This window comes from Acipenser ruthenus, chromosome 32 (assembly GCF_902713425.1).
Source record: "Acipenser ruthenus chromosome 32, fAciRut3.2 maternal haplotype, whole genome shotgun sequence".
Classification (NCBI taxonomy): Eukaryota; Metazoa; Chordata; class Actinopteri; order Acipenseriformes; family Acipenseridae; genus Acipenser; species Acipenser ruthenus.
In genome coordinates, this window is record NC_081220.1 from 1,502,243 (window position 1) to 1,529,484 (window position 27,242).

Here is a 27,242-nt window from a genome sequence, read left to right on the forward strand (position 1 = left end):
AACATCACTGCTGATTCTCTTAAAGCGTGTTTATTTATTTCTAATACTGGACCCTGTCTTAATACTGTATCACATTCTGAATATGAATAGAGCTGGATTATTAATTGTAGATAATACTTAGAATACCAAATACATATTTAGCATTAAAAAGTAGTGCATTATTTTGTGTATCAGCCGCCACACAAAGCTGAGCGCAGAGCGGTATACTGTAATGATGCTCCAGTCAGTCTGCCTGGACTGCACCTGAACCATCTTAAAAACACGAAGCCTCTAATAAGCTAATTTGTAAAAGTTAGTAAAGAATTGCACTAATATAACTAAGCTAAATTTGAACTCCTAGCTGGAGCAACGAGAGAGGGCGAGAGGGCGGGGCAGAGAAGGAGGGGGAGACGCTGCTAGGCAACCGGCTCGTGAACATTCCACTCAGCTGAGCAGAGACCGTTAGGATTTAAAAATGCGAACGTTCCGAGCGGCGTTAGGCGCTTCGTTAAATTAACACACCGTTGCTGGCATTTTAATTTTGAAGAAAACCATATTTTAAATACTCAAATAGGACTGTATTAAAATTTTTTTTTACTTCAGTTCCAGACCGTTTTCCAACAAATAAAAGGAGTTACGTATTTATAATAAGTATATTTGTTATGATATTAAGACTAAACAAATGTGCTACAGTTTAGTGTATAATTTATTTATTTATTAAATGTTGTAGTATTTCTTTTTTTAATATTGTATTGTTTTCACAAAATAACATCCATACATTATCAGTTCATCTGCTAGAGTAATCAAATCACAAATATTACTCGTCAGTAATTCATACATAGACACGCTGTGGTAACTTCAAGAAGTTAAAATGTAAGGCTGGAATCAAGTTTAACCAAATAAATAAGTAAATACATTAATAACGACATGAAACAAAAATACGTTTTGGTAGCTCATACGTAGGCCTATTTAAATTACAAAATGCGACCTGTTTTAGAAATTGATTTATATACTAACTGCCATTTAAATCTAAATTATATTTAAAACTGTTTGAGGGGCAGACTAGCATAGATGATTTCTAAAATCCATTAATATGTACACCACATTAGCACTCCGAGAAACATAGAAATTGATAATTTGTAAAGAATTAGCTGTGGGATCATAATCAGAATTATGGATGCATGGATTTTTGATTAAAATATACCCACATGTATTTTTGTTTCAGGTCGTAATTTATTTATTAATTTCATTTTAACCTCTTGCTGGTGCCACGGCTTGTCTCTGTATCAATACACTGATATTTGAGGTTTTGTTTAGTACGCGCTAGCAGGTGATCTGATAATCTTATTGATGTTATTTTGTGAAAACAATAACACGTTAATACTGTGCTACAAAAAATGACTCGCCGTGTTGTAACGCGTGCGGGTGATGTCATGGGTTGTCATGGCAGCGCCGATCATCACGGGAGGGGTTATCAGTGGTTGTCGGAGAAACGCTGGAGTTCCGCTGGCTTCCGAGGTATCCAACCCGAATATCTAAATCAATACAGTGACAACAAAGGAATGTGACATATAAACCTAATGACTACATTAATGAAGCAGTAATACACGACAGGGTGTGTGTGTTATCATGAGGTAATATCACCACGCCTTGGGTGCGTTGGGAGGCACTAGACGAAGTCGAGTTCTTCAACCACCCAGGAAGTGGTGATATATCTCATGATAACACACAGACCCTGGAGTGTATTATTGCTATTATTAAATGGGTCTAGGAGAGTGTTGTTGACAAATAAAGACTTTAAACCTTATTTTAATAATTTTTATTTGTGTCACCATCCACTGAGAGAAGTAGTTCCACAGTAACTAAAAATGGTTAGATTAACAATTAAATATTTGATTTAAAACTGTTTTGTAGAATATTTTCTTTTTTGGGGCTTCGCTAATAGTTTCTTGTTTAAACTTTGTAGATATTGAACTGGATCATTGTTTCAACGTGTATGTCTGGGTTTTGTCCAGTAGATGGAGCTGCTGCTGTTGTGATGTTTTGTTTAGCAGAATGCAGTTCACGTACCTTGTTACAAACGGGACGGTGCTGCACAGAGCGGTACAAACTGTGCAATTAAAATCTCCGGTAGTACTACAGACGGGCCGCCGATAGTCATCTCTGATTAACCCAACATGAATATAAATACAAACTCAGTCTGTTTCAAAGAGCACCGACGCCGGAGAGTCTACGAGCAGGTTTAATAATATGAATGTGCCTGCACGAGAGCCTTGCATCAAACTCAGCGTCCTCTATATAACATAAACACATTACACAAGGGGTTGCCAGTGGCTGTAGTGAATTCAGCTCTAATAACTCAGCCCTCTCTTTCTCTCATATTATATAGTCCTCCTGTTTTACCGAACAGCTCAAAGAACGGAACTTCCGGTTCGCGGATCTAAAGATTCCCCGCATCGGGTGTACCGGTTTGTTACGGAACGTGTTTCGTAAAATGAGTTTATCCAGTAACAGACTATAAACCACAGTCAAAACAAACATGAAGAGAACATGTTGCCAAGTAGTGGTTTGTTTAACCAATTCCTCATAAAATAAGACTCAGTTGTACACACAGTATCAAACTGAAAAGCTAAACTAATACCTTACTTGGAGCTCTCACCAGGGACCACTTCCAGTAAAAGACGTATAAACCGCAGTGAACAATAAAAACTTGAAATTCATAACAGAAAAAAAGACGAACAACCCAAATAAATCTACACACTTTCTGTGATGCTAGAACATGATTATCAATATATAATTTATTTCACCCAAAAAACTTTGCATACTGAAGGTAACATATCAAAAGCAAGAAGGAATATAAAAATAGGGTTACAGCTCCATGGAGGAGGAAAGTCTTTGCCCCAGCATTCACAATGAATTAATGAAGGGTCCTTGAATAACACACCATCTTGAATGGCCTGATCAGGAAACAAGCAAAGCATTCAATGCAGTAAGGAGAGAATCCCATTAACATGGCCATTCTGACACACGAATATATTATCTGTGTAGAATTAGTCAAGCACCCACCAAAAGAAAAAAATAAATAAATACAAACCAAAACAGTCTTTACAAGCAAGATTTTTATTTATCAATACACACTTTTGGGCATTTTCCAAAAATATACAACTCCAGCTACAAAGACAACCACTGAACACACCCCCATTGCAGCTCCCAGAAGGGACCACACATTGAATTGGCCTGTAAGAGAAGAAAGAAACAGTTAGTGGAATATAAAGAGATAGTTATATATTTTACTTTAACTGCAGTTGTGTTCACATCATGCATATTACCGCTTCTAGGCATAAAGTGAAGGGATCCATCTCTCTTCAGCTCAATTGGACCAGAAGACACAAATGCCTTTACTGCACCACCATCCATCCCTTCAGCACTGCGACCTACAGGAGGAATTAGGAGTCCATCAAAACAAATTGACAAATGCATGCAAAATGTCCCCCCCTCTCCCCAACAGACAGAGCTCTTACCAAGCCTCTGTTTCCCTGGAATGCACCGTCTGCTACAGAGGCTGTCTGATGGCCGGTTTGAATCACATATCACAACACTGCAGTGGAAGGAAATCTGAAAGACAGCACACCTTGTCAAGCAAAACTAGCATCAATAGATCAGGCAGGACCATCATCCAATGAGGATTACTGAATTGAAAAACAAATATATTGCATCATAGTAAGTGTTTCTTGCAAATGTGCAGTTATATGTTTTCATTCCAACTCACTAAAGATTTGAGCACAGTGATTATTTGCTGCTTGCAAAGCAATCCATACCATGCATTGTGGTACAAGATCCCCATACCAACACTCCACTTTACCTGTCCTTTCAGTGCATCCCGGCCGCTTGTGAAGGAAAACATTTTCACTTCAAACCTCTTCAGATGGGATGGGAACAGCACTCTTGCATTGGTGGAGACTGGGTGAAAGATGGTCAAGTACTCATCTGCAGAGTTCTCACAGCTACAAAGAGAAAGTAGGTCAGGAGCACATCAGCCACAACTCAAATTCATAGGTTTTGTAGCAGCAATACCATATTCCAGCATCTTACCTGTCCACAACAACATCCCACTTTGGAGAGCTATTCCTGTCAGCAGAATAGGTTGCCCAGCAGTTCTCCAAAAACAATTCAGCCTGTGGATCCCTGCTGTACAGGAGCTCTACCTCAAAATACAAGGGTCTTCGCAAGTACTTCACAACAGGGTAATCCCGAGCTCCATAGAAGTCGTTTTAGGTTGAATCTGCAGAGATGCAAGGGAGAATTTTATAGGTGGAAACACGCTACTAGAGCATCTATATTTCAATTGCCAAGTCCTACCCAATGCAAGCCGCATGATGACTGCAAGGTCCCCCAAGCCAGGCTGGACTACAGGTGCAGGATTATTCTGGTACAAGAACTGTACTACCTTGGTGTCATTGACCAGATAGTGACAGGCAACTCTCAACCTGGAAAGAGGAGATGGGGTTAGTAGAGTTTCAGCCTCAACCACAAGGATACTCAATTTGATTGCAATCCTTACCGGTAAGATGTGAACAGAACTTCATTCTCATAAGTCAGGAGGTTGTTGTCAAACTCACAAAGGCTCAGGTTGCAATGAACTTGTAGATTTAGTATGGAGCTGCATACCAAGTTCCAGACTAGCTGATATGGTACTCTGGATCATCCCCAGCTGTGTACTAATGTAGTACCAATTTCACAATTTAAAAATAAAAAAAAATCATTGGTTATGAATATTGCAATTTCATAATTGAACACTTTTTTGGGACCTCATGTTTCTTCTAGTTAGTATGATACCACAAGTCAGTCTGCAGAAACTGCTAGAATATGGTATTGTTTTAGTAAACTCTAGGAGGGCAACAGCAGTTATTTTGGATTTGTTGCAAATACACATTTGAATACACAGCTGGTGACTCTTAAGCTGCAATTGGTATTAACTCATGTATTAGTTTAGTCCCAGCCTCACCACGGGATCATCCCCAGTTAGTACGCTCCTTCCAGTTCACTGCCATTGACCCAAAAGGTCTAAGCAGCACATGCAATGCCATAACCAATAATCATGTGTCACAACACCTTTGTCAACTGGACAAGCAGTTCAATACAAAGGTGGCATCCTTCAGATGTCCACAATTCATGCAAGTAATTCAGCGGATAGAAACACAGGTCACCATGGCTCCCTAGATTGATCCAGGGGTGTTGTGGCCACCTTATCAATATGTTGAACCTCCTCAATAGGGTTTTAAATGTGGTCAATACTAACCCTTCTAGTTGTGCCACAGGAGTTGACATTGAAGTAGAAAACGGCATTGATAGCATCAGACTGAAGAGGTCGGCAACTTGGATCCCTTAGAGTTAGTTGACTTGGAGACAAGCTGGGGACAGATTCCACTTTCACAGCAAGAGCTGCCATAGTTCCATTGGTGAAGCAATCTGAAACACAGCATTTGGAGCCAGGTTAAGGAAACAGATTATAGCTTCAATACCACGTCTGGCACAAGGCTGCATATCTCAAAAGCAGCTATTCTAAAGAATGCTTTGTTTGCAGGAGAGTTACCAATCATCTTTGTAGGGAAACTGCAGGACAGGGAGAAGTCAGCCACCACAACCATGGTCCCAATATCCTTAAAGGTCAAGTCAAGTCTGCTTCTGATGCCTGAAGAACTGATCACCTACAGAGACAATACATCAGGTCAGTAATGTGTTAAACCCAAAACAGCTAAACTCATTTTAAAGAGTCATCACTTGCTTCATATGTGGCATCAACTGAATTGTATGGCACAGTCATCCAGAAATTGGTAGAGTTGGCATTATACTTGTACAGGGCAAGCAGACTTCCACCAAGTTCTCTTGAGCCCACAAAAGGAATCCAGTTGCGACCCATGTTGCCATATGTTACCATGGTATAGAATGCAGCACCATCACAGTAGCCAGTTACTGTAGGTGGAACTGCAAGAGGAAGAGCAGTTGTCAGGGCAATGGACTGGATTGGTTAGAAAAGGGTAGTTGTAGACCAGATAGTCAGGCACTTAATGTCTTTGAGAATGGCTTCGACTACAGCAGGATGAGTAAAGGGTGTATTCTCTGGCAGTATATTCAGCAAGTAGGTCAGGGGCAGAATGTAGGTTCTGGTGTCTGGAGGAGTTACCTGAAAGAGCAAGGGTTTGTAGGATTAAACCCAAAGTCAGACAGCAAGCAACACGTCCACAGGAAGCAAGTGTTTTCAAAGGGCAATTGAATGGTTGAACAGGTGGGATGTTACCTTTTGCTTCACATTGGAGTCCTCAAATGGCACCTGGAGAGTGTAGGTCTTGGATCCATTGGGAAAGACATGCTCTTGGACATTATAACCTTTTAGGTTGGCTTCTGGCACAGTTAACGTCTCTGGTCCAACTATAAATTTTGACCAGCTCCACATCAGGCAGGAATGTCCCCAGGGTCACATTGAACACTCTGGCTTTAGGAACAGTGTCTGAAATTAAAGCATGCATTTCAAATGAAGGATATGAAGTGGAGCACTGCAACAAATCCCTTTGATTTACTGCATGTGGACAAGTTCTACATACTGTTTGACAACTGGTGGCCGAGGCATGAAAGGAGTGGTTATTGGATGAAGTACTGTGTACTTGGTCTTCTCAGGCCCATCTTGCCAGGTATGCTCCAGCATTGGTTCAATAGAGTAAGAGATCACATAGGTGTTGTCCAATACATGGCTCTGAAAGCACAGAAGCATCTTAGGAGGAAAGCTTTAAAATGAGAAGGATTTAGATGTTGAACTTCTACATACCTTGTAATATCCACCATCAGCTCCCACAGGAATTTTTACAGTGATTAGCTGGGGACCGACATCCAGTTTATAATCTCGATTATGAATCGTTGCAGGGTCAAGCTTGCGGCCATCAACTCCCATTTGAACATCAAGGGTAGTAATTTGTGGTGTCGGAACAAGAGGAGGTAGAACACGGGGAACATTCCATGTAATCTGTTCTGTGAAGGCTGTTCCATCTGACAGAAAGGAACACCATAGACTTGGTATAGAAAATTCATACATAAACCTAGAACAGTTTTTGAGCACCGTTGCCCTCCATAAGCTTACTCACCAGTAGGACATGTAACTGCAGTGTCCACCATCATGACCATCCATCTTTGCTTATAAAAGGTGGTTGATCTCAGCACAGCCATTGGTACAGTTAGGATCTGTTGGAGGAGAGGGGAACTTTTACTAAAACAAAAGCAAGACTAAATAGTCTGGATATACTGTATTAGACAACAATGAAGCCTAGACTACTTACCACCCGAGGCTGGCTTTCTGTGGAATTGTATGCAGCTCTAACCAGAACTCGAGTTGGTGTCGTGTTTATACCATAGCCATTTGTCATGGCCTGAGCAACAGTCATGGTTGTCTTTATTTGCTGGGAGATGGAACACAATTTTCCAGATGCTGTTGTCAGCAGCAGTTGCCTAGCAGGAGAAAATCTCATTAGATTAGGGAGTTTGAACACAAAGCATCACCAGTCTAAAAGGATTTGTCATAACAGATGTCATGTTTAATAAACAGGAACTAAAACTGAAAGTTGAAAGTTTAATGACACATCACTGAAACCGTTCTAGGTTCAGCGGGCATCTAAGGGAACAGAGAATCCTCAAATACAACTTCGTATGAAAGCCTATGTGAAAGCATGTTGTCTGGATCCGATACAGGCAGAGTTTACAGCCATTCATTTGTACTGGACCTTAATACATCAGTGTACCAAACTTTAGGACACCTAAATTGCTCCTATGCAGCAGTCCTAAAAAAGTAAATCAGGACACATTTATCATGAAGGATTTATAGCCCTGCACATATGAAGCCACTACCTCAGTGGTTGAAATACAAGGCTTACACTGACAAGAAACGGTTGATTTCTCCAATCAATTTCTATCAAAGCAATCACAGAATACATGCATGCAAAGCCAATGCCTTAAATGTCACACAATTCGTAGATGGCCACCCAATTGGGAGACAGGTTAAAGTTAAGGGGGCCGTTAGATTTTGCTTCCTCTAGACGAGACAGTAGAGTAGACTTCAATAGGCAAGACCAAGGGGACATGAATGAAGCAAATGCAAAGTCACATGATTCTAACTCAGGGAATGCAAGGGACCAATCAGGATCATCTTGAACAAAGTCTGGCTCAATAAGTGGCACCCCTCTTCTCACAGAAACCTAAAGAGAATTCACAGTAGTCATGAGTGAAGCACTTCTGTAGTGACAATTAAATACCAACACAACAAGTTATACTGAACAGCATTATCACATCCCAACAGCCCTTACCTCCATGTAGTTTCTTTCACACAGAATCTCCCTCTCTGCCCATGGAGAATAGCGGCATGTCATGCTCTGAACATAGGAGGAAGCTGAAGTCATAGCACTGTTTGAGAAGACACTGATTTGTACTGTCAGCTTGTAGGTCTCATCATTCTGGAAACAAAGGCTAAAGTTAGTCCCAGCATGTCACCATTAGAAACAAGTTTACAAGAAATAAAATGATGACTCACTGTGTTCTGAGCAAAGCAGCTCAGCACAGAAGCAAGGAACTTGGCATTTCCCCAAGAAGTCAACAGTTAAGCTATATCCACACTGTGCGGCCAGTCTTGGAGAGAGGGACACAAGCGCCCCCTTATTGTCTATGGAAAGAAATTCAATCGGCCTTTTAAGAAACTGTACACGTGATCAAGCAAGGTAGAGATATAACAAAGTGTACACCCCCACCACCCGTTCCATCTACTAAATGCAATTTTGTTAGAATGATTTATATTAGTAGAATTAGACACCCATTCAAAACAGTAAGTTTAAAAGTAAATGATTCCTATTTCCACGCACTTGCAGTCAACAAATCTGACTAAGGTTGTAGCAGCACAGGTCTATTTAGTGTGATCAGCAACATGCTTTTAAAGCCAACGCAAGAGCCTTTCATACCCTGCATCTTACAAAAACAAAGCCTGGTTGCTGCCATACAGCGCAGGAGTGCTCCGTACTTAATTCAAATTATTACATTACGAGTCAACAGGCTTTAGACATCAAAAGCTTTCCATTCAAGAAAAATGATCACTCACCAATCACATTGTTGCGAAAATACTTTCCAACAAAAGACTTCTCCAACATCATCATCATAACACTCCCTTGACATTCTGTCCTCACCGAGCCTGTAGAAGACAACGATACTTGAAAACACACAACCGGCAAATAAACAGGAAGCTGAAAGGACAGCTCTGCTGAAGCGACCGTTATCGTACCTAGAGGGGGGTTCTGCGTCCAAACTTCAGTGACTAACACTGCTAACAGCAATGTTATTCTGCATTGGAAACAAAAACACGCAAGTGAGAAACACACAATAAAATGAACGTTTCTAAAGTAGAGAAAAGATCAACAATTACCCAAATCTAAGACAACACGGCATCATTAAATCCAAGGCAGCCCCGACCGTGAACTTCTTTCACCGTTATAAAGAAACAATAATAAAAACAAAACCGTCAGTAGCTGAGTTTGGTGTTCCTTAGTGCGCAATGGGGTTATAAAGAGGTTCAGGTGCTAATGGTAGCTGATTAGCTGCTATTGATGCGCGCACCTCTTTCATATTAGTCCTCTAATTGTCAGTCAGTACGTTAATTAAAATAAATAATAATAATAATAATAATAATAATAATAATAATAATAATAATAATAATAATAACAACCCATTTAAAAGATTGTACTTTGAATTGAAGTTTGTCAGAAGTACGTGCGGATCAAACTGCACTGTCACCTACAAGGACTGTCTGATTAAAGGCTCAGCTATGGAGGCGTGGAGTAAACAAACCACAATGAATAATAAAAAGCAGGCCGCGCAAATGAAGAAACACATTTATATCATGCAGGAATCCAGGCAGATGTGTTGCCTGCGCCAGTTTGAGGGGACGAGAATGACAGCTCGAGTTCTGATGTGAACATCCACAAGTCAATTACACATTTTTACAATTTCACCAGACTGACAGGTAGGCTAAGCAGACATTAATGTAGACAATTTATTTGAGGCCACTTGATTTAAGAAACAGTGCAAAGCATCTCTTTAGCATGTCAGATTTGCCATGACAGGGGCAGTCCCGGGGAATAGAATGACCAAGTGGCAAATGGAAAGCACAGCGCTTAACCTGAAATACAACGCGCAGTATTGATTTAGAACAGACTAAACACAAATCGGATGGCGTGCTGGAAATTTCAATTGTAATCAATTTATTTAAGATTTCAAGTTCCCATTTCAATTTTTGAGCTTAATTACATTCATTATTTTATGTATAATTCATTCAATTAGTGTGTTGATCATTTTCAATTTGGCATATTATCTTCGAGTGTTGTGCTTTGTCTATTTGACAGCTGTTATTTCAATTCAAATGTTGATCTTTGTCGTTGATGTTTGACGCTCTGTCTTTTGCAGTTCACATTTTTGTTACATTCCACCTCTCATAGGTTTGAACACAAACGGGTTTATTTGTGAAATTGTCAGATTGTTTCTTGTGTATCCAGCGCTCATCTGAACTAACTGGTTCAGTGGTGTGTTCCCGTGAATAGACAGCACATGTCTGAGGGGGGGTGTTCTGTTCAGCTGTGCATTTCTGTGCGCCCCCCAGCCCGGCCAGCTCTCCCTCCCACCCGATCTGCAATCTTGGGAAGATCTTGGTAGCTTTGACCAATCATAGCCCGTGTCACTACCAAGAATTGACCAGGAGCGAGCCAATCAGATCTCGTAGAACTCCCAAGAATCCTGCGCGTTCTCAACGGCGGGAGATTATTGAATCGTGAAGACTTTTGGTTTATTTCGAAATACAATCATCTGAAGGGAAGAATTTTATTACAGTATTATTTTAATTGTCACTAGTACTGTACGTATAGTCACCACAAATTTAAAAAATGCCAATAATAATATATGTTCGTATTACAAATGTCAGCTGTAGAAATGCGCGGATAGTAAACTCTATGTTTTGTAATATTATCAATAAAAATACACGATTGACATTTTTACAATAGGTGTCAGTTCTGAGTGTTAAAAAATGTAATATTTACGACAGCTAGAAACTTGTTTGAGGGACTGTTTTATTCAAAGCGCAATTATATTTAATACATTTCTCCGTTATAATGATACTGTAATACTTGTATCCGGGACAACAGAAATCGTACCATGGTAAAATAAATAGTACCATATAGTACCGTGGTGTAGTGTTGCATTATACTGTAGATACCAGGATACTTCTTAGAAATAAAAAGTACAATCGTATTATCATGGTGGTACTGCATTATAGTACCAGAATAGTGCATTGTACATTGATAGTATCGGATACATTGTGTTTTTCTATCATTTATTTTTAATTATGTATCCATGAACGTTATAGTACTGTATTTAACTTTAGGTTTTTAAGTTTAATTTAGTTTTCATTGAAAAATGATCTTGTTTTGAAAGCAATACTTAAAAAATGTGAACATGGGTACTCCATGCTTTTTTAAAAAGATAATCTCTCTTTTTCAACAGTAAATCCCTTTTGTCATTGTATAGTAGTGTTTATTTGTTTTCACCCAGTGAACCCCTTTTTGATTTCTTGTTGTTTTGTGTAGAAACCTTTTATTTGGCCATTGTGACTATTTTGTGTTTAGGCTATTTGTTTAATTGAAGTCTTTTGTTTAACTGCAACCTTGCTATTCTGTCACAAATGCTCTTTTTCCAGGTTCAGATGGAACCCTTGTTTAGAAGAAAGGCTGATGGCAGCTCAACCTGACTGATACAAAGTAATCCATAAGCTGGTATCGCCCCAGAAGGTTCAACCATGTAAGTTTGAATTTGAATCAATGCTTATAAAAATAATGATCTTCACATTATAACTACTTTATAGGTCTCCCTTTCAGTGCTAATTTCATTATCTATTACAATGCATTTTTATAACTGATGGTGTGATTTGAACTTGGGTGCTATATAATGAATGTTTTAGTATACACATATCAAATACTGGCATTATTATATTTGGAGGAAAACAGTCAGTTGATATAAATGATATGTGGTCCAGTTACCATACCAGGTACCTATTGCTGTTGTTTTTCAGCTCTGATGACTGGTGCTGAACTGAGCGACCAAGAACTCCAGAAAAATCGTACCTTCTTACACTGGACCATGCAAATACACAGGTACAGTGAACTTGATAAAGGATTGTCAGTATTACCATTAAAAATGTAGGAATAAAGGTTCTGAATTATTAGTGCAATTTTCTGTGAAATTCCACACAGGAGTTGGTAGCAATGTTTGATTTTTTTAATCTTTTACAGATAATTATAAGGTAGCTGCATTTCTTAATTACAAATACACATTTTTTTTTTTTTTGCAGGGGAACTAATTGGTGTGGAGTATTTGTACAATCAGTTCTCCGTGACGACGGTGCCATGATTGAGAGGTTGGAGGCTTGCTCTGATCTGTCTATTGAATTGGAGGAAGATGAGGGATTTGCTGACACCGAAGGGTTTCAGGATCTAACAGTTCCTTCACTGGACAGAGAACCTTCCTGCAGCTTTGTTCAATTGCTCGTTTCAAGCTGCGATGTAGCCTATGAGAATCACTGTCTCAATTCAAGGGGAGTTAGCTCAAATGGTAGAGTGCTCGCTTAGCATGCGAGAAGCAGCGGGATCGATGCCCGCATTCTCCTAATAGTTTTAATGTATCTGCGTATTTAGTCCCAACGCATTATGGAGATAAATACAAAGTATGACAATTCTTTGTAACAGAGTCGCCCGCCCTACATGTGTATTTTAAAGCACAGTCTCCTAATTTGTAATATTCCCCAGGCTGAAAAACTGCAGTGCGCCCTCCATCGTATGCCTTCCGAGAAGCACAAAGGGAGATTTTTTAAATATTTTTTAGCAGTTGAAGAGTTTGTGTTAATTGAGAATAAATGTAAATGGCTTGAAGTTTGCTTTCATTTGTAACGTGTTTGTAATGAAATCTGTTTTTGTTTCAATTTGATTACCAATCATTGTACTGTATACTAGCTACTGTTGCATGTAAATGAGGTTGATAATCACCTTCCCATATGGTCTAGCGGTTAGGATTCGTCTATGTTATTGTCATTTTATTACAGAACTGTGGTCATGTGTAATGTGTTTTCATTATGATAATAAAGCTACAGTTACTTGAAGAATGAATATATATATATGTATGACTCTATTCACATCCCTTTACATTTAAATACCTCTGCAGGTTGGGTGCTTCTCAACTCAGATTAAGGTTGATACTGTATAAATGCAGAACCAATCCTTCCAGATGGATGAGACCATTCATTTTTAAATACATGTAATTCGATTTTTCATTTGGTATTATTTGTATTGAGGCAGGGAGGCTGCAGTTGTTTCTAAGCGACAATGAATCTGGAATAACATTCTTAGGGTTCGTGTCATACGACTTTGTCTCATCAAAGCTGTTTCTGATGACGTCGAGTGGATTATATTTGGAATCCTTGGTTCTGTCGTTCACAGTATTTTCTCAAATAGTAAGACAAAGTGCTTCCACCAGTCAACCCAGCTAGCTCAGTCGGTACAGCATGAGATTCTTAATCTCAGGGTCGTGGGTTCAAGCTCCACAGTGGGCATCCTTTTTAAATACAAACTGTAGATGTTTCTTCAAGGCAACGGAGCAATGTGTGATTGTGTTCACATTGTATACAGTATTGCAACAAAATTACTTATTGGTCATTGTCATATAGCAATTGCTATTGTAAAATGCATGCATCGTTTATAGCTATAACGATATTGAAATAAATAATCTTACTTTTTTGGGTTGGCTTCAATCTGGTTCTTTTTTTACAATTGTCATTACATCATTCATGGAGCAATAGTTGATATGTGCATAATAAACCCAATCGGGCCTTGATACAATAGACAACACTAGTGTGTGCTGAAATTAATAATGCAGTTTTCTACTGTAATAAACACAGCTTGTCAGGATGGCCGAGTGGTCTAAGGTGCCAGACTCAAGGACTTTGTCTTTCCAAAGAATTGTGTGTTCTGGTCTCCGAATGGAGACATGGGTTCAAATCCCACTTCTAACAGTTTGATTTTACTTATTTTTAAAAGGAATAAATGTGTTCATTTTACTATAAAAGATTTTTTCAAGGAAATCAACAGCTGATACCAAACTCTTGTCAGCACTCAATACCATTTTAGAAGTTGATTTGCTATTTGATTCGTTTCCAAACTGTTTAGCTGTTCTTTTCCCACCCAGCTGTTATATTAATCAGGCAGGCTATTTCCACGGCCAGCACGAAGCGCCAGCAAACAGAAGAGCCTGAACAAAAGAGCCGGGAGTCTAGCTGTGGGAATGCAGCGAGGGCAGGCCTGCGCCGAGACGCTGTTCAAATAGATCCGAACCTAACAGCGCTGTGGAAGATGCCATCTACTAGTCAGGTCTGTACCCTCCACCCCACCGCTCTCACTGTACCTATTTGTTTTGCCTGTCCTGCTGTGATTGTCTCTCACATCCCTGTTCTGTCCTCTCACCCTCGTCCTCTGCTCTCTCTCCGCCGCTGCTCCTCCAACCCATCTAACCTCATCCCTCTGCCTCTCCCCCCCTCCCGCACACTCTCTGGTGCACTCTGGAACTGTCACTCTTCTGCTAACAAAGCTGATTTCATCTCTGCCTTTGCCTCCCACCTCTCTCTCGATTTCCTTGCTCTCACTGAAACCTGGCTGTCCCCTGATAACACTGTAACTCCTGCTGCCCTGTCATCTCTCTACATCCTGTCCCATACCCTGCGTTTCACTGGACGGGGAGGTGGGACTGGTCTCCTCTCTCCCTCCTTACTCTTTTCTGTCCCCTCTGACCTCTCCTCACTCTCTGTTTATACCTTTGAATTTCATGCAGTCCAACTAACCTCTCCCTGTCAACTCCTGCTAATTGTACTGTACCGTCCCCCTGGGCCTCTCGCCCACTTTCTGGATGAACTTGACTATCTACTCTCCTCCCTCCCCTCTCTGTCTACCCCAACTGTCCTGTTAGGTGACTTCAATATCCATCTCTCCAACCCCAGCCAATCTGACGGATTCCTCCCTCTCCTTCACTCCTTCGACTTCTGTCTCTCTCCATCCCCTCCTACCCACAAAGCTGGCCATCAACTGGACCTCACCTTCTCCAGGGCCTGCTGCCCCTCCACCCTCTCTGTCACCCCCTTTTTCTCTGTCTCTTCCCTCTCTCCCTGTTCCTCCTACCCCCACTGTCACCTCTCGCCGTATCCTCTGCTCTCTTTTTTTTTCAATTTTCAATTCAAAGTGCTTTATTGGCATGACTTATTTTCCACAGTGTTGCCAAAGCAAATACATACATATTATGAACAGATGCATATATATACAAACAAGGAACAATGGTAACAAAATAATAATAAATACAATAGAAGATAAATAATAATAATAATACAGAAATTGAAATATTGAAATAATAATATTGAAACTATTAAATTGTGCCATGTCACTGCATGCCCCTCAGGTTGTGGCAGGTGGCTACATATTTGGCAGCCAGTGGAGCTGTGTGTCCCTCCCCTAGGAGGACAGCAAGTTTCTCTGAGTCTGCCATTTGTCTGAAAAGAGGATATTTTTCTTGTATTTTAATGAAGAATGATTCTCTGATATGGCTGTATTTTATACAGTGTAGGAGAAAGTGCATCTCAGTTTCCACCTCTCCTGTCTCGCAGTGACCACAGAGCCGATCTTCTCTGGGCAGCCAGGTCTGCCTGTGTCTGTCTGTCTCTATGGCCAGGCTGTGGTCACTGAGCCTGTACTTGGTCAGGATCTGTCTCTGCTTCGTATCTCTGACAGTGGAGAGATACTCTGCTAGGCTGTAGTTTCTTTTTAGGGCCCGATAGCAATCAAGTTTATTTTGGGATTTTATTTCTGTGTCCCAGTGTTCCAGATAGGAGTTTTTGGTTTGTTTTATAATTTGGTTTACTCTGATTGGGGGCTGGTAAGCAGTGCTGACCTGAAGCTGGTTGGAGTTAGTATTGGAGGGGGTCAGTGTGATGAGCTTCAAAGCCAGCTGGCATAGGGGACTCTTTTCAGGGCTGAGCTCTTGGGTCTGGAGGGCCTTGTACTGGAGTGAGTCAGGGTCACTTTTTTCAAGGTGCAACCAGAATTTGAGTGCTCTTTTCTTTATATTAATAAGAGCTGGATATCGGCCTAATTCTGCCCTGCATGCGTGGTTTGGTGTATTTCTTTGCACCTGCAGTGTATTCTTGTATAGTTCAGCATGCAGGGTCTCGATTGGGTGTTTGTCCCATTTAGTGTAGTCTTGTTGACTGAGTGGACCCCATACCTCACTTCCATACAGCGCAATGGGCTGAATAACACTGTCAATTAATTTTAGCCAGATTTTGACAGGTATATTGATTTTATAGAATCGCCTTTTGATGGCATAAAAGGCTCTGAGTGCTTTTGCTTTTAGTGCATTCACTGCCAGGTTAAAACTGCCTGACGCACTGATGGTCAGACCCAGGTAAGTGTAGCTGGTGCTGTGCTCTAGGGTGGTGTTGCCGAGTGTAAAGTGATATCTGTTTCCCTGAGATCTGGCCTTTTTTTGAAAAATCATTATATTGGTCTTTTTGAGGTTTACTGCCAGGGCCCAGGTCTGACAGTACTGCTCTAGCAGTGCCAGGCTCTGCTGCAGCCCCTGCTCTGTGGGTGACAGCAGGACCAGGTCATCTGCGTTGAGCAGGAACTTGACTTCAGTGTCATGTAATGTGAGGCCAGGGGCTGCAGACCGTTCCAACATCGTTGCTAACTCATTGATGTAAATATTGAACAGTGTTGGACTCAGACTGCAGCCCTGCCTCACCCCCCGCCCCTGAGTGAAGAAATCTGTCCTTTTGTTGGCAATTTTTACTGCACATTTGTTTTCTGTGTACATTGATTTTATTATATCATAGACTTTACCCCCTACACCACTTTGAAGAATTCTATAATATAAACCTTCATGCCAAATTGAATCAAAGGCTTTTTTAAAGTCAATGAAGCAGGCGAAAATTTTGCCTTTACTTTTTTGGTGTACATGTTTATCTATTAGGGTGTGCAGGGTGTAAATATGGTCAGTTGTGCGATGGTTTGGTAGGAATCCAATCTGACTCTTACTCAGGACATTGTGTTCGGTAAGGAAGGCCAGTATCCGGGCGTTAATGATACTGCAGAACACCTTCCCCAGATTGCTGCTCACACAGATGCCCCGGTAGTTGTTGGGGTCGAATTTGTCTCCACTCTTGTGAATTGGGGATATAAGCCCTTGGTTCCAGATGTCAGGGAAGTAACCAGTACTTAGTACCATGTTGAACAATTTAAGCATTGCCTCCTGTAATTTAGGGCTGCTGTGTTTTAGCATCTCAGTACAGATGCTGTCAGGGCCGCAGGCTTTTCCAGGTTTAAGTGCCTGGAGCTTCTTTGTTAATTCTTGTGGGGTGATTGGAGCATCAATTGGATTTTGGTTATCTTTAATTGATTTTTCTAGTAAGTTAAGTTTTTCTCTAGTTTCATTTTGTGTATTTGTTAGATCTTTTTGAGGGATATCTTTATAAAGGTTTTCAAAATAATTTTTCCAGGTTGTTCCATTTTGTATTGTCAGTTCTTGTTTTTTTGTTGAGTTTAAATTGTTCCACATTTCCCAGAACTGGTTTTTGTCGACAGCTTGTTCTATGTCAGTGAGGGTTTTGTTTGTGTGTTTTTGTTTTTTCTGTGTCAGGGTGTGTTTGTAGTATTTGAGGGTCTCACAGTACCTCCAGCGTAAATCTGGGTTTTGTGGTTGATGGTGTTTTTGATTGGATAATTTTCTTAGGTTTGTTCGAATAGATTTACACTCGTCATCAAACCAGCTTTGTTTGTGTTTTTGTTTCTGCTGTATTTTCTTTTTGTTCTTTTTAAGATTTGCCATTGTGGCTGCATTCTCAAATATCTTATTGATGTCTTTAACTGCCAGATTTAGTCCTGACACATTTGGTTGGTATTGTGTGTTGAGGAAAGTGTTCATGAGGTTAGTTATTTTAGTAGAACTGATTGCCTTGTTAAATTCCTCTGCACTATTTGAGGCCCATCTGTATGTTTGATTCAGATTGTACAGTTTACTGGGCTGTGTCTGTGCGGTGCTAGACTGACCTGTCCTTTTCAGGAACACAGTGATTTGATTGTGGTCCGATAGAGGGGTTTGTTGCCTGACAGTGAATGCATTAAGAGAGGAGGGGTCCATGTCAGTGATGGCATAGTCGACTACGCTTGTCCCAAGAGCTGAGCAAAACGTGAACCTCCCTAAAGAGTCCCCTCTGATCCTGCCATTAACGATGTACAGACCCAGGGCTTGACAGAGATGCACTAATTCTCTCCCGTTCTTGTTTACGACAGGGTCAGGGTTGTTTCTCTGGATTGTAGTAGGTGAGAGGTACAGAGGGCTCTTTCCAAATACATGCCTGTTACCCTGGGAGTTTATACAGTCAGGCTCTGAGCCTGTCCTGGCGTTGAAATCCCCACAGAGCAGCACATTCCCCAGGACCTGGAAGTAGCTGATCTCTGTGTGGAGGGTGTTAAAATATTCTTCATTATAATAGGGGGATTCGGAAGGGGGCGTGTATGCTGCACACAGGTAAATATCATTTTCACACTGGGCTAGTCCCTTGTTAATTTTGAGCCATGTGTGTGTTTGGCCCTGTTTGACTGGGCTGATGTAGTTGGCGAGCTCCCCTCTGTACCACACTATAATCCCCCCTGAGTCCCTGCCGCGCCGGACAGTACTCAGTTTGATAGAGGGCACTATTACCTCCCTGTAGCCTGAGGGGCAGTGAGTGATCACGTCTGTGCGGCACCACGTCTCTAACAAAATGAGAACGTCTAAGTTATTTACATTTTTAATAAACTCAGGGTCTGTGCTCTTCAGCCCGAAAGCCGAGGAATACAAACCCTGTATGTTCCAACAACTCACTGAAAAAGATCTCATGTTTATTTTTACTTATATATATATATATATTTTTGTTTGTTTTTATACTTATTAATTCTAGTGAAATACAATGCAAACAGCAACACAAAAATAGATTTTGGTACTTATCTATACTGTATATACACATATGTACACACATACATATATATACCGTATACATACACACACATACATATATACATACATACATAGAGATATATACATATCTATAGATATGTATGTACAGCAGGGTTTTTTTTTTTTTTAACACTATATATATGCATGCGCGTGTACATACACACACATATACACATATATATATATATATATATATATATATATATATATATAATTTATTTACCTGTTTATGTATTACTTTTAGTTTTCATGTATATTTTCAATGTGTATCGAGCTATCCAGATGTATACATACAGGTAGTGCTGTTCCCGGGTGCAGTGGAGCTCAGTTCAGCAGTCTGGAGCACAGCATGCTGAGGAGCTGCCTGATCTCACCCAGCTCATTGGTGGCGTGGGGGGGCGGCTGGGCCAGGGCTGCGGCGTAGCTGAGCTGCTGCTGGGGGGCGTTGGGCCTGGCAGGAGGAGGCCTGGGGGAGGCAGGCCAGGTGCGTGGGGGCTGGGGGGGTGCTGCATGGAGGGTGTGGGGCGCGGGAGGGTGTGCTGTGGCACCTGGGGGTTTCTTGCTCCGCTGGGCTCTGCTGGGGGTGTTGAGATGGGGGCTGGTTGGGCCACGGCCGAGGGCTGCATCCTTCAGGGTCCTGGCGAATACCCCTACCCCCTTCTTGTTGAGGTGCACCTTGTCGTACAGGTGCCAGGGGCCCACAGCAGGATGGTGTGCCAGGTGCACATTGGGCAGGGTGGCACAGCCCCTGGCTAGCTCTGTGTTGATGGCCTCGATGATGTGTGGGGGGGTGTCGGCTCGTGGTAGCAGTGTGGAGATCACCACTCTGGAGTCGGGGAACTCCAGCGAGGCTCTCTCTGCCACTCTCTTCATGGCTCTGCCGGTGTGCTGGCGCAGGGAGCCCAGGTCGTTGGTGCCGGTGTGGATGACGATGCAGGCTGGGCTCCCCAGAGTGTGGCGGTCCAGCAGCTGCAGGGCTCGCTCCGTGTTCACACAACTGATCTTGTTCACCTGACGGCCGGGGAACAGCCTCCGCGTGTCGAGGTATTTCCCATTGGAGTCAGTGAGAAGGGCCACTTCTGCTTTGGTCTTCCTTATGGCTGGTGTGTTTGGGAGGGGCTGTGTGTGAGGGGGGCGCTGTGTGTCAGGAGGGGGCTGTGTGTCAGGAGGGGGTTGTGTGTGATGGGGGCGCTGTGTGTCAGGGGGGAGCTGTGTGTCAGGAGGGGGCTGTGTGTCAGGGGGGAGCTGTGTGTCAGGAGGGGGCTGTGTGTCAGGAGGGGGCTGTGTGTCAGGGGGGGGCTGTGTGTCACGGGGGAGCTGTGTGTCAGGGGGGGGCTGTGTGTCAGTGGGGAGAGTGGAGTGTGTGTCAGGGGGGGAGGTGGGGGGTGTGATGGCTGTGTTGTGTGTGGTGGTGCAGGGAGGGGCTGTGTGTCTGTGGAGCTGCTCCCTCAGCCCCTGCAGCTCCTTGGTGTGGGTCCTCTCTCGGCGCTTTATGTCCTCCATGACACTGGCCAGCTGGGCTCTCAGGTCTTCGTTCTCCAGCTGCAGGTTTCTCACCTCGGTAATAAGTTCACTGACGGCCACCCTGCTCTCTCGCTTCACCTGGCTCACCTCGTCTCGCAGCTGCTAGGTGAGGCTGGTGTCGGACAAGCTAGCCAGGGTGAGCTCCCTGAATTCAGCAAACTCCAGCTCCAGCTGGGCCAGGCTCTCCCGCAGGTGCTGGGTGCAGCTGGGCAGCTGGCTGGCGTCGGGTGTGTCATCTGTGATTGGTGCTGTGTTTTCAGGGCCGGGGTCGTCAGGGTCGGTGGATGCCGGGTGTGTTTTTTCTCTCTCCACCTCTTCTTTCAGGGGTTGAAAGGACTCCTCAAAGAGGTCAAGGCTGGCCTCATTTCCCTGGATCACCACAGTCCCATTGTGGTATATGTTTATAGTTAGGACTGTGCTGTCTGGGTCAGAGTCCTCTCCCACAGTAATTTGTCTTCCGTGCCAGATCCCTCTTTTTTTAATGTTTCTGTGCTTGCTGCATATAGCAGCATGCCAGGTTTGGGGGTGTTCAGTGTGGAAGATGAGGTTGTTTTTTATCCTCTTGCCTCCTGTGTTCGTGTAGTCGGAGTACAGGCATTCAGGGTTGTCTCTCAGCACACTGCTCTTGTGCTGCCTCCTGGTCTGTGCGTTGCTCAGCTCTGCAGGGTACTGCACCTCCCTGCTGCCTGCACTCTGCTTCGTCTCCATGGCAACCACCACAACTTGCTACACTTAAAGTTCCAATTTCAAACGGTTGCTTCCAACTGCCACTGCTTTTTTTGAATTTGAACAGTTAGAACCACTGTACTTTTAGAGTAACTACACTTTGTTTATATTATTTGTTTATATTATTTGTTTATATTATTTGTTTGTATTTTATTTTATTTATTTATTTTTTAAAAATTATATTATTATTATTTTATTATTTATTTTTAACTGTAGCAGCTATAAGAGGCTTACCTTTTACCTCTATTTTCTTCTTTCTTTGATTTCTTTCTCTTCTTTCTTTCTTTCTTTCTTTCTTTCTTTCTTTCCTAATTCTCTCCTCTCTCTCCTATTCTTCCCTCCTCTCTCTGTGTGTTTTTTTGTTTATTTCCTTCACTCTGTGGATCCTGGGTAGGTTTGATTATTTTTCTTCTGTTTTCATGTGCTTGTTATTTTTGTTTAAATTATTTTTCTTTTCTATTTTAATTCAATATTTGTTTACATATCTTTGTGTTATTAATTTAGCATTTCATTTCACTAAGAAATAGTATAAATACAAATTCTTCAGGAGCACATCTTTTTGGTGACTGCTCACACGGAATCTCTCTCTCTCTCTCTCTCTCTCTCTCTCTCTCTCTCTCTCTGACACGCACACACACTCACACACAATCTAAAATTTTAAAAAATAAGACACTACAGATTGGGTTCAGTGCAGGATTAAATACAGTAAAATAGGGAGCAGATAACTGCAAGTTAAAGTGCATTAAAGGCCGAGTGCTATATTGTCCAGAAGGGGAGAGTTGAGTTTTACAGGTCCTGTCTGAAGAGGTGTGTCTTGAGGAGGCTCCGGAAGGTGGTCAGGGACTGGGCAGTCCTGACATCTGTAGGAAGGTCGCTCCTCCACTGCGGGGCGAGGGTGGAATCTGCAGTATCAGTAGTGTATATACTAATATTAGTTACTATGAAAGACATTAAACCAGAATTTAAAACATTAGTTAGTTAAACCAAAACAAGTGTTTTTGTGAGACAAATATAACACAAATGCATCGAGATTTGAACTCAGCTCGCTGGATTCAGAGTGATAGCCATTACACCATGGAACCACCCATACAGGACCCCCATTGCAGGGACTCTCATCAATGTTTCTTCAAAACACCAAACACCACAAACTGCACTACACTCTGTAACCACAAGAGGGAGAGAGAGAGAGAGAGTAATAAAATGATGCTCTTTAATCCAGAGCAGTGGTTCTTAACCTGGGGTCCTCAGAGACAGTCCAGGGGGTCCACAGGAAAAAAATGGAAACTTTTCACTCAACATTAGCAATGTGGAAAATCAAAATGTTTGCTTCTTGAATGTATTTGATTTCACAAAGTTTATGATGGATCTGTTAAACTGCAGGTCTGATTTTAATATTTTACAATTAATAATTATTTATACTGTGTAACAAAGCTACATAATCGCAGCTGTGGCTAAGATGAATTGTTTGAGAGAAGGGAGAAGAGAGAGAAATAGCTGTGTTTGTACAAACTCAACACAAAGAAAACTATCAGCTATTTCTTTATTCTTTTTGCCTGCAAAAGGAAACTTTAGTTTTTTTATAGAATAGCAAAGAAACTGCATCAGCTGAAAATGAGTTTAAACTTAAGAGCACTGCTTGGCTGGAAGTGGCTGCTGTGCCAAGGAAGACAATTTGCATAGAAAAGACACTTTGCATTGGCAGCACATGCTTCAGTGCTGTGTGTGTTTGGGGTTTTCTTTGGACAGTTCTGTTCCTATTTTTTTTTTGTTTTGCTTGCAAGAGAAAACATTTTGATGCAAGATAAACGTTTTTTTCAGTTTTTCATCCGAAAGTCAAAGAAACTGCATCAGCTGAAAATGAGTTTAAACTTAAGAGCACTGCTTGGCTAGAAGTGGCTGCTGTGCCAAGGAAGACAATTTGCATAGAAAAGACACTAATAATCTAACTGTACTGTGAGTCACCCAACCCTATCAAGTCCCACCTGTGTTCACAGCTCAGATCTCATAGAACTGTTTGTGACACTTATTGAAACAGAAGTGCAGCGCTTAGAACACATATACAAATAGAACTAATCCACTCTTCTATTAAACTGTGAACTTAGTGTTTGATTGAATCCCTCTCTGTGTTTGTATAGCCTGGAAACAGGCATCAGTGCCCTGCCAAGCTGCACACACTGCCATCATTCACACTGACCACAAGAGGGAGCCAGAGCACCACTGCTGTCTATAATGCAATAACACAGTAATAAGACAATTGAAATAGGCAGCAGTTACCTCCCCTGTCAGCCCAGTTCTCCCATTGTTAACACAAGGCTCCTCACACCCAGTCATCTAAACACTACAGTGTGGTCTGTGTCTGGAGGAAGGAGCTGCTCACAGTGATGCATGCTGGGAAACACTGACTCTGATATCTCAACATCTGCAACTTCCACCCCTGCCAGTGAATATTAAAGAATGTTAAAATGTCCCTTTAGCAGGCCAGCATTTTAAACACAATGATTCTCCCCTTGCTCTCCTCTCTGAGAGTTGCTGTAAGCTGTCTGTCCCACACCCCAGTTATTCCTGCAGACTCGCATCAGTGTGTGTCAGCATAGAGGTTACAGCATGTCATTCCACCAGCATGGGAAGGGATTTCTGTTGCAATTCCACAGCCCAGCAGCACAGACTGCACTACACTCTGTGACCACAAGAGGGAGAGAGTAATTCCACAGCCCAGCAACACAGACTGCACTACACTCTGTGACCACAAGAGGGAGAGAGTAATTCCACAGCCCATAGCACAGACTGCACTACACTCTGTGACCACAAGATGGAGAGAGTAATTCCACAGCACAGCAGCACAGACTGCACTACACTCTGTGACCACAAGAGGGAGAGAGTAATTCCACAGCCCGGCAGCACAGACTGCACTACACTCTGTGACCACAAGAGAAAGAGAGAGAGAGAGAGAGCTGTAGAAATGCGCGGATAGTAAACTCGATGTTTTGTAATATCATCAATTGGCCCTTGATACAATAGACAACCCTAGCCCTCTCATGCATGAATTATGGTAACCTTAAACAAGATTTTTTTCAAATGGTTTTTATTAGTCTTCAGGGCCTATAAAAACATAAAAACTTTTTATAGATTTCACTGCTGCTACGTGGGCTCCCTGCTTCCTCTCCCTGCGTGTCTGGCTGCCATTCACCATCATCACTATCACTTGATTGTGATGGAATCTCCTCTACTACCCTGGAGCTCGATGCTCTTGATGTCTGGCTAAGAAAATAACAATACTACTAATAAAACTGTTACTACTACCACACAGCTGCTGTGAATAATAATTATTCAGAAAATTCATTTTCAATTAAAAAAAACAGTTGAGAGGAGATAAAATGATTCAAATGAGCCTATTTATGGACCACACTGCAATATATAGCTCTTATAGGACAAAAAGTATTTAGCATAGGCCTATAGAACAACATAGGCCTAATGTGCATTATGAATCTTAATAGTGCATGACGTCCACTTAAGTGGACATATGGTTTAACATAAACTGAAAAAAATAGTGACTATTAGAACAAAACATATACCATGTTATTCCCTAAACATGACTTTCTTTGAATATATTTTGTACCTGCTCTGCTCTTTTTGTGTAAAAGGATTTTACAGAAATCCTTGAGGTGCTCGGTGCTGCTGAACTTTACTCTGCCATTGTACTGTCACCGTTATGTTTTTTGTTTTTTGGACACAAAATATTTTTCAGTGACTTTAACAAGTAGTCTGTTTACAACAAAAATACAATCTGTGTTAGGAACACTATTTTAGTCTGATTTAAAATGGAAATTAAAATGGTATTGAGTGCTGACAAGAGTTTGGTATCAGCTGTTGATTTCCTTAAAACAATCTTTTATAGTAAAATAAAGAAATGTATTATTTTTAAAAATACGTAAAATTGAACTGCCAGAGAAGTGGGATTTGAACCCACGCCTCCATTCAGAGACCAGAACACAAAATTCTTTGGAAAGACAAAGTCCTTGAGTCTGGCGCCTTAGACCACTCGGCCATCCTGACAAACTACGTTTATTATTGTAGAAAACCGCATTATTTATTTCAGCACACACTAGGGTTCTCATGTCAAGGCCCGATTGGGTTTATTACACACATACCAACTGATGCTCCATGAATGATGTAATGACAAGTGTAAAAAAAAGAAACAGATTGAAGCCAACCCAAAAAAGTAAGATTATTTATTTCAATATTGTTATAGCTATAAACGATGCATGCATTTTACAATAGCAATTGCTATTTGACAATGACCAATAAGTAATTTTGTTGCAAAACTGTATACAATGTGAACATAATCAGACTTTGCTCCGTTGTCTCGAAGAAACATCTTCAATTTGTATTTAAAAAGGACGCCCAACGTGGGGCTCGAACCCACGACCCTGAGATTAAGAGTCTCATCCTCTACCGACTGAGCTAGCCGGGCTGACTGGTGCTCGTTTCTTTCACTGTAACCAACTGAGCTATTAATTTGCCATCTTATTTGAGAAAATAGTGAATGACAGAAGCAAAGATTCCAAATATAATTCACTGAACTGTAGCTTTATTATCATAATGAAAACAGATTACACATGACCACAGTTCTGTATCAAAATTAAGTCGTAAGTATATGGTTTCCATTGTAGCTATTTACACACGCTGCTCTGTTGTCTCCCAGGGTGTTATCTAACCAGAAAAAACACATGATGTGCTGCCATAATTGATTACATAGACTTTCCTGCCCCGTCTTACTTTCTTCTTAGATGTGATCTCAGGTTCTGCTGAGTTCTGCTCCCTCGATCACATTCTGCAGCATCTCGTCTTGCTAATCACTGCCGTATGCTTTGGCGGCTTAATAGGTTGGTCTCTGTGGCGCAATCGGCACAAAGGTTGGTGGTTCAAGCCCACCCAGAGACGATGGTTTTTGCATTTCTTAATCACATTAGAAAATGGCACTCTGATACGCTGTTATTTCATCCAGTTACGCTGAAGAATAAATGTGCTCTCTTTTTTTATTTCAAAATAATACAAAACAAATATCGTCTTGTTGTTTGCCGAAACCCGGGATCGAACCAGGGACCTTTAGATCTTCAATCTAACGCTCTCCCAACTGAGCTATTTCGGCTTGACAAGACTGAAGTTTCGAGATAGCATTCTTTTTGGCAATCCAGTAAACCTGTAATGAGAAACGTTCAACAGCTCGGCAACACTATAATAGAATCCGATGCCTTTACAAATGTGTTTCGAAACTCTTAAGTTTTCTCCCAAATGCGGTTCTCAACAAATGTTTTTTTTTTTTTTGTATTCCTTCCAGAGTAAGTCCAAAAGGCAAACACTGGAACTGGCTGCCTGAAAGTGCAGCGCTTGAACTGCCTCAACAAACGCTGAGCTCTAAAACGTGTACATTGAAAGTCTATTAACATCTTTAACACAATCATCTGTATTCCAATCCACAGGGTGATCAATAAAGTGACTGCTGGCTTTGTTTAAATATTAACAAGATGTTTTCAGGATTCACGCGTATTCTGAGCAAGCACGATAGAATATGGTAGTGAAAGGACAAGCAAATAACAGGTTTATTGGCTCTGGTCTTGTATCATCACCCTGACTACTGTCCGTAAGAAAGTGGCATTAATAAAAACGTCATTATGCAAAGTTCCCAATGCGCAAATACGCAGCATATTTAAACTTCTTCACAATCTTAAACCTTCCCAAATGAATTTAAAATACTTACTGACAGGTACGGCCCTTTCCCAATGTAACACTCTGCTTTGTTTGAACACCAACGATGGGTGGGATATTATGTAGTAAACCACAATACTATTGTTCCC

General features: G+C 41.5%; 1 protein-coding gene, 1 long non-coding RNA gene and 4 other non-coding genes across 6 annotated transcripts; 1 reads left to right on the forward strand and 5 right to left on the reverse strand.

Moving 5' to 3' along the window:
- Window positions 1–3,080: 3,080 nt before the first annotated feature.
- Window positions 3,081–4,240, reverse strand: LOC131703195 (zona pellucida sperm-binding protein 2-like). Its single transcript, XM_059006165.1, has 5 exons — window positions 4,072–4,240; window positions 3,842–3,983; window positions 3,501–3,594; window positions 3,309–3,413; window positions 3,081–3,216 (listed from the first exon to the last, which is right to left on the reverse strand). Exons 2-5 carry the CDS (start codon window positions 3,881–3,883, stop codon window positions 3,107–3,109), a joined length of 351 nt encoding a protein of 116 aa, XP_058862148.1. The 5' UTR covers window positions 3,884–3,983; window positions 4,072–4,240; the 3' UTR covers window positions 3,081–3,106.
- Window positions 4,241–8,138: 3,898 nt separating this feature from the next.
- Window positions 8,139–9,523, reverse strand: LOC117965240 (uncharacterized). The gene is made up of 6 exons (XR_004661357.2): window positions 9,431–9,523; window positions 9,290–9,348; window positions 9,110–9,199; window positions 8,552–8,680; window positions 8,328–8,474; window positions 8,139–8,219 (listed from the first exon to the last, which is right to left on the reverse strand). It is a non-coding gene; the product is annotated as an uncharacterized LOC117965240 (long non-coding RNA).
- Window positions 9,524–14,002: 4,479 nt separating this feature from the next.
- trnal-caa (transfer RNA leucine (anticodon CAA)) lies at window positions 14,003–14,113 on the forward strand. The gene is made up of 2 exons: window positions 14,003–14,040; window positions 14,068–14,113. It is a non-coding gene; the product is annotated as a tRNA-Leu (tRNA).
- Window positions 14,114–25,327: 11,214 nt separating this feature from the next.
- On the reverse strand, window positions 25,328–25,440 carry trnal-caa (transfer RNA leucine (anticodon CAA)). The gene is made up of 2 exons: window positions 25,403–25,440; window positions 25,328–25,375 (listed from the first exon to the last, which is right to left on the reverse strand). It is a non-coding gene; the product is annotated as a tRNA-Leu (tRNA).
- A 345-nt stretch (window positions 25,441–25,785) lies between these two features.
- Window positions 25,786–25,858, reverse strand: trnak-cuu (transfer RNA lysine (anticodon CUU)). Its single transcript has one exon. It is a non-coding gene; the product is annotated as a tRNA-Lys (tRNA).
- A 605-nt stretch (window positions 25,859–26,463) lies between these two features.
- On the reverse strand, window positions 26,464–26,536 carry trnaf-gaa (transfer RNA phenylalanine (anticodon GAA)). Its single transcript has one exon. It is a non-coding gene; the product is annotated as a tRNA-Phe (tRNA).
- Between the last annotated feature and the right edge of the window lie 706 nt (window positions 26,537–27,242).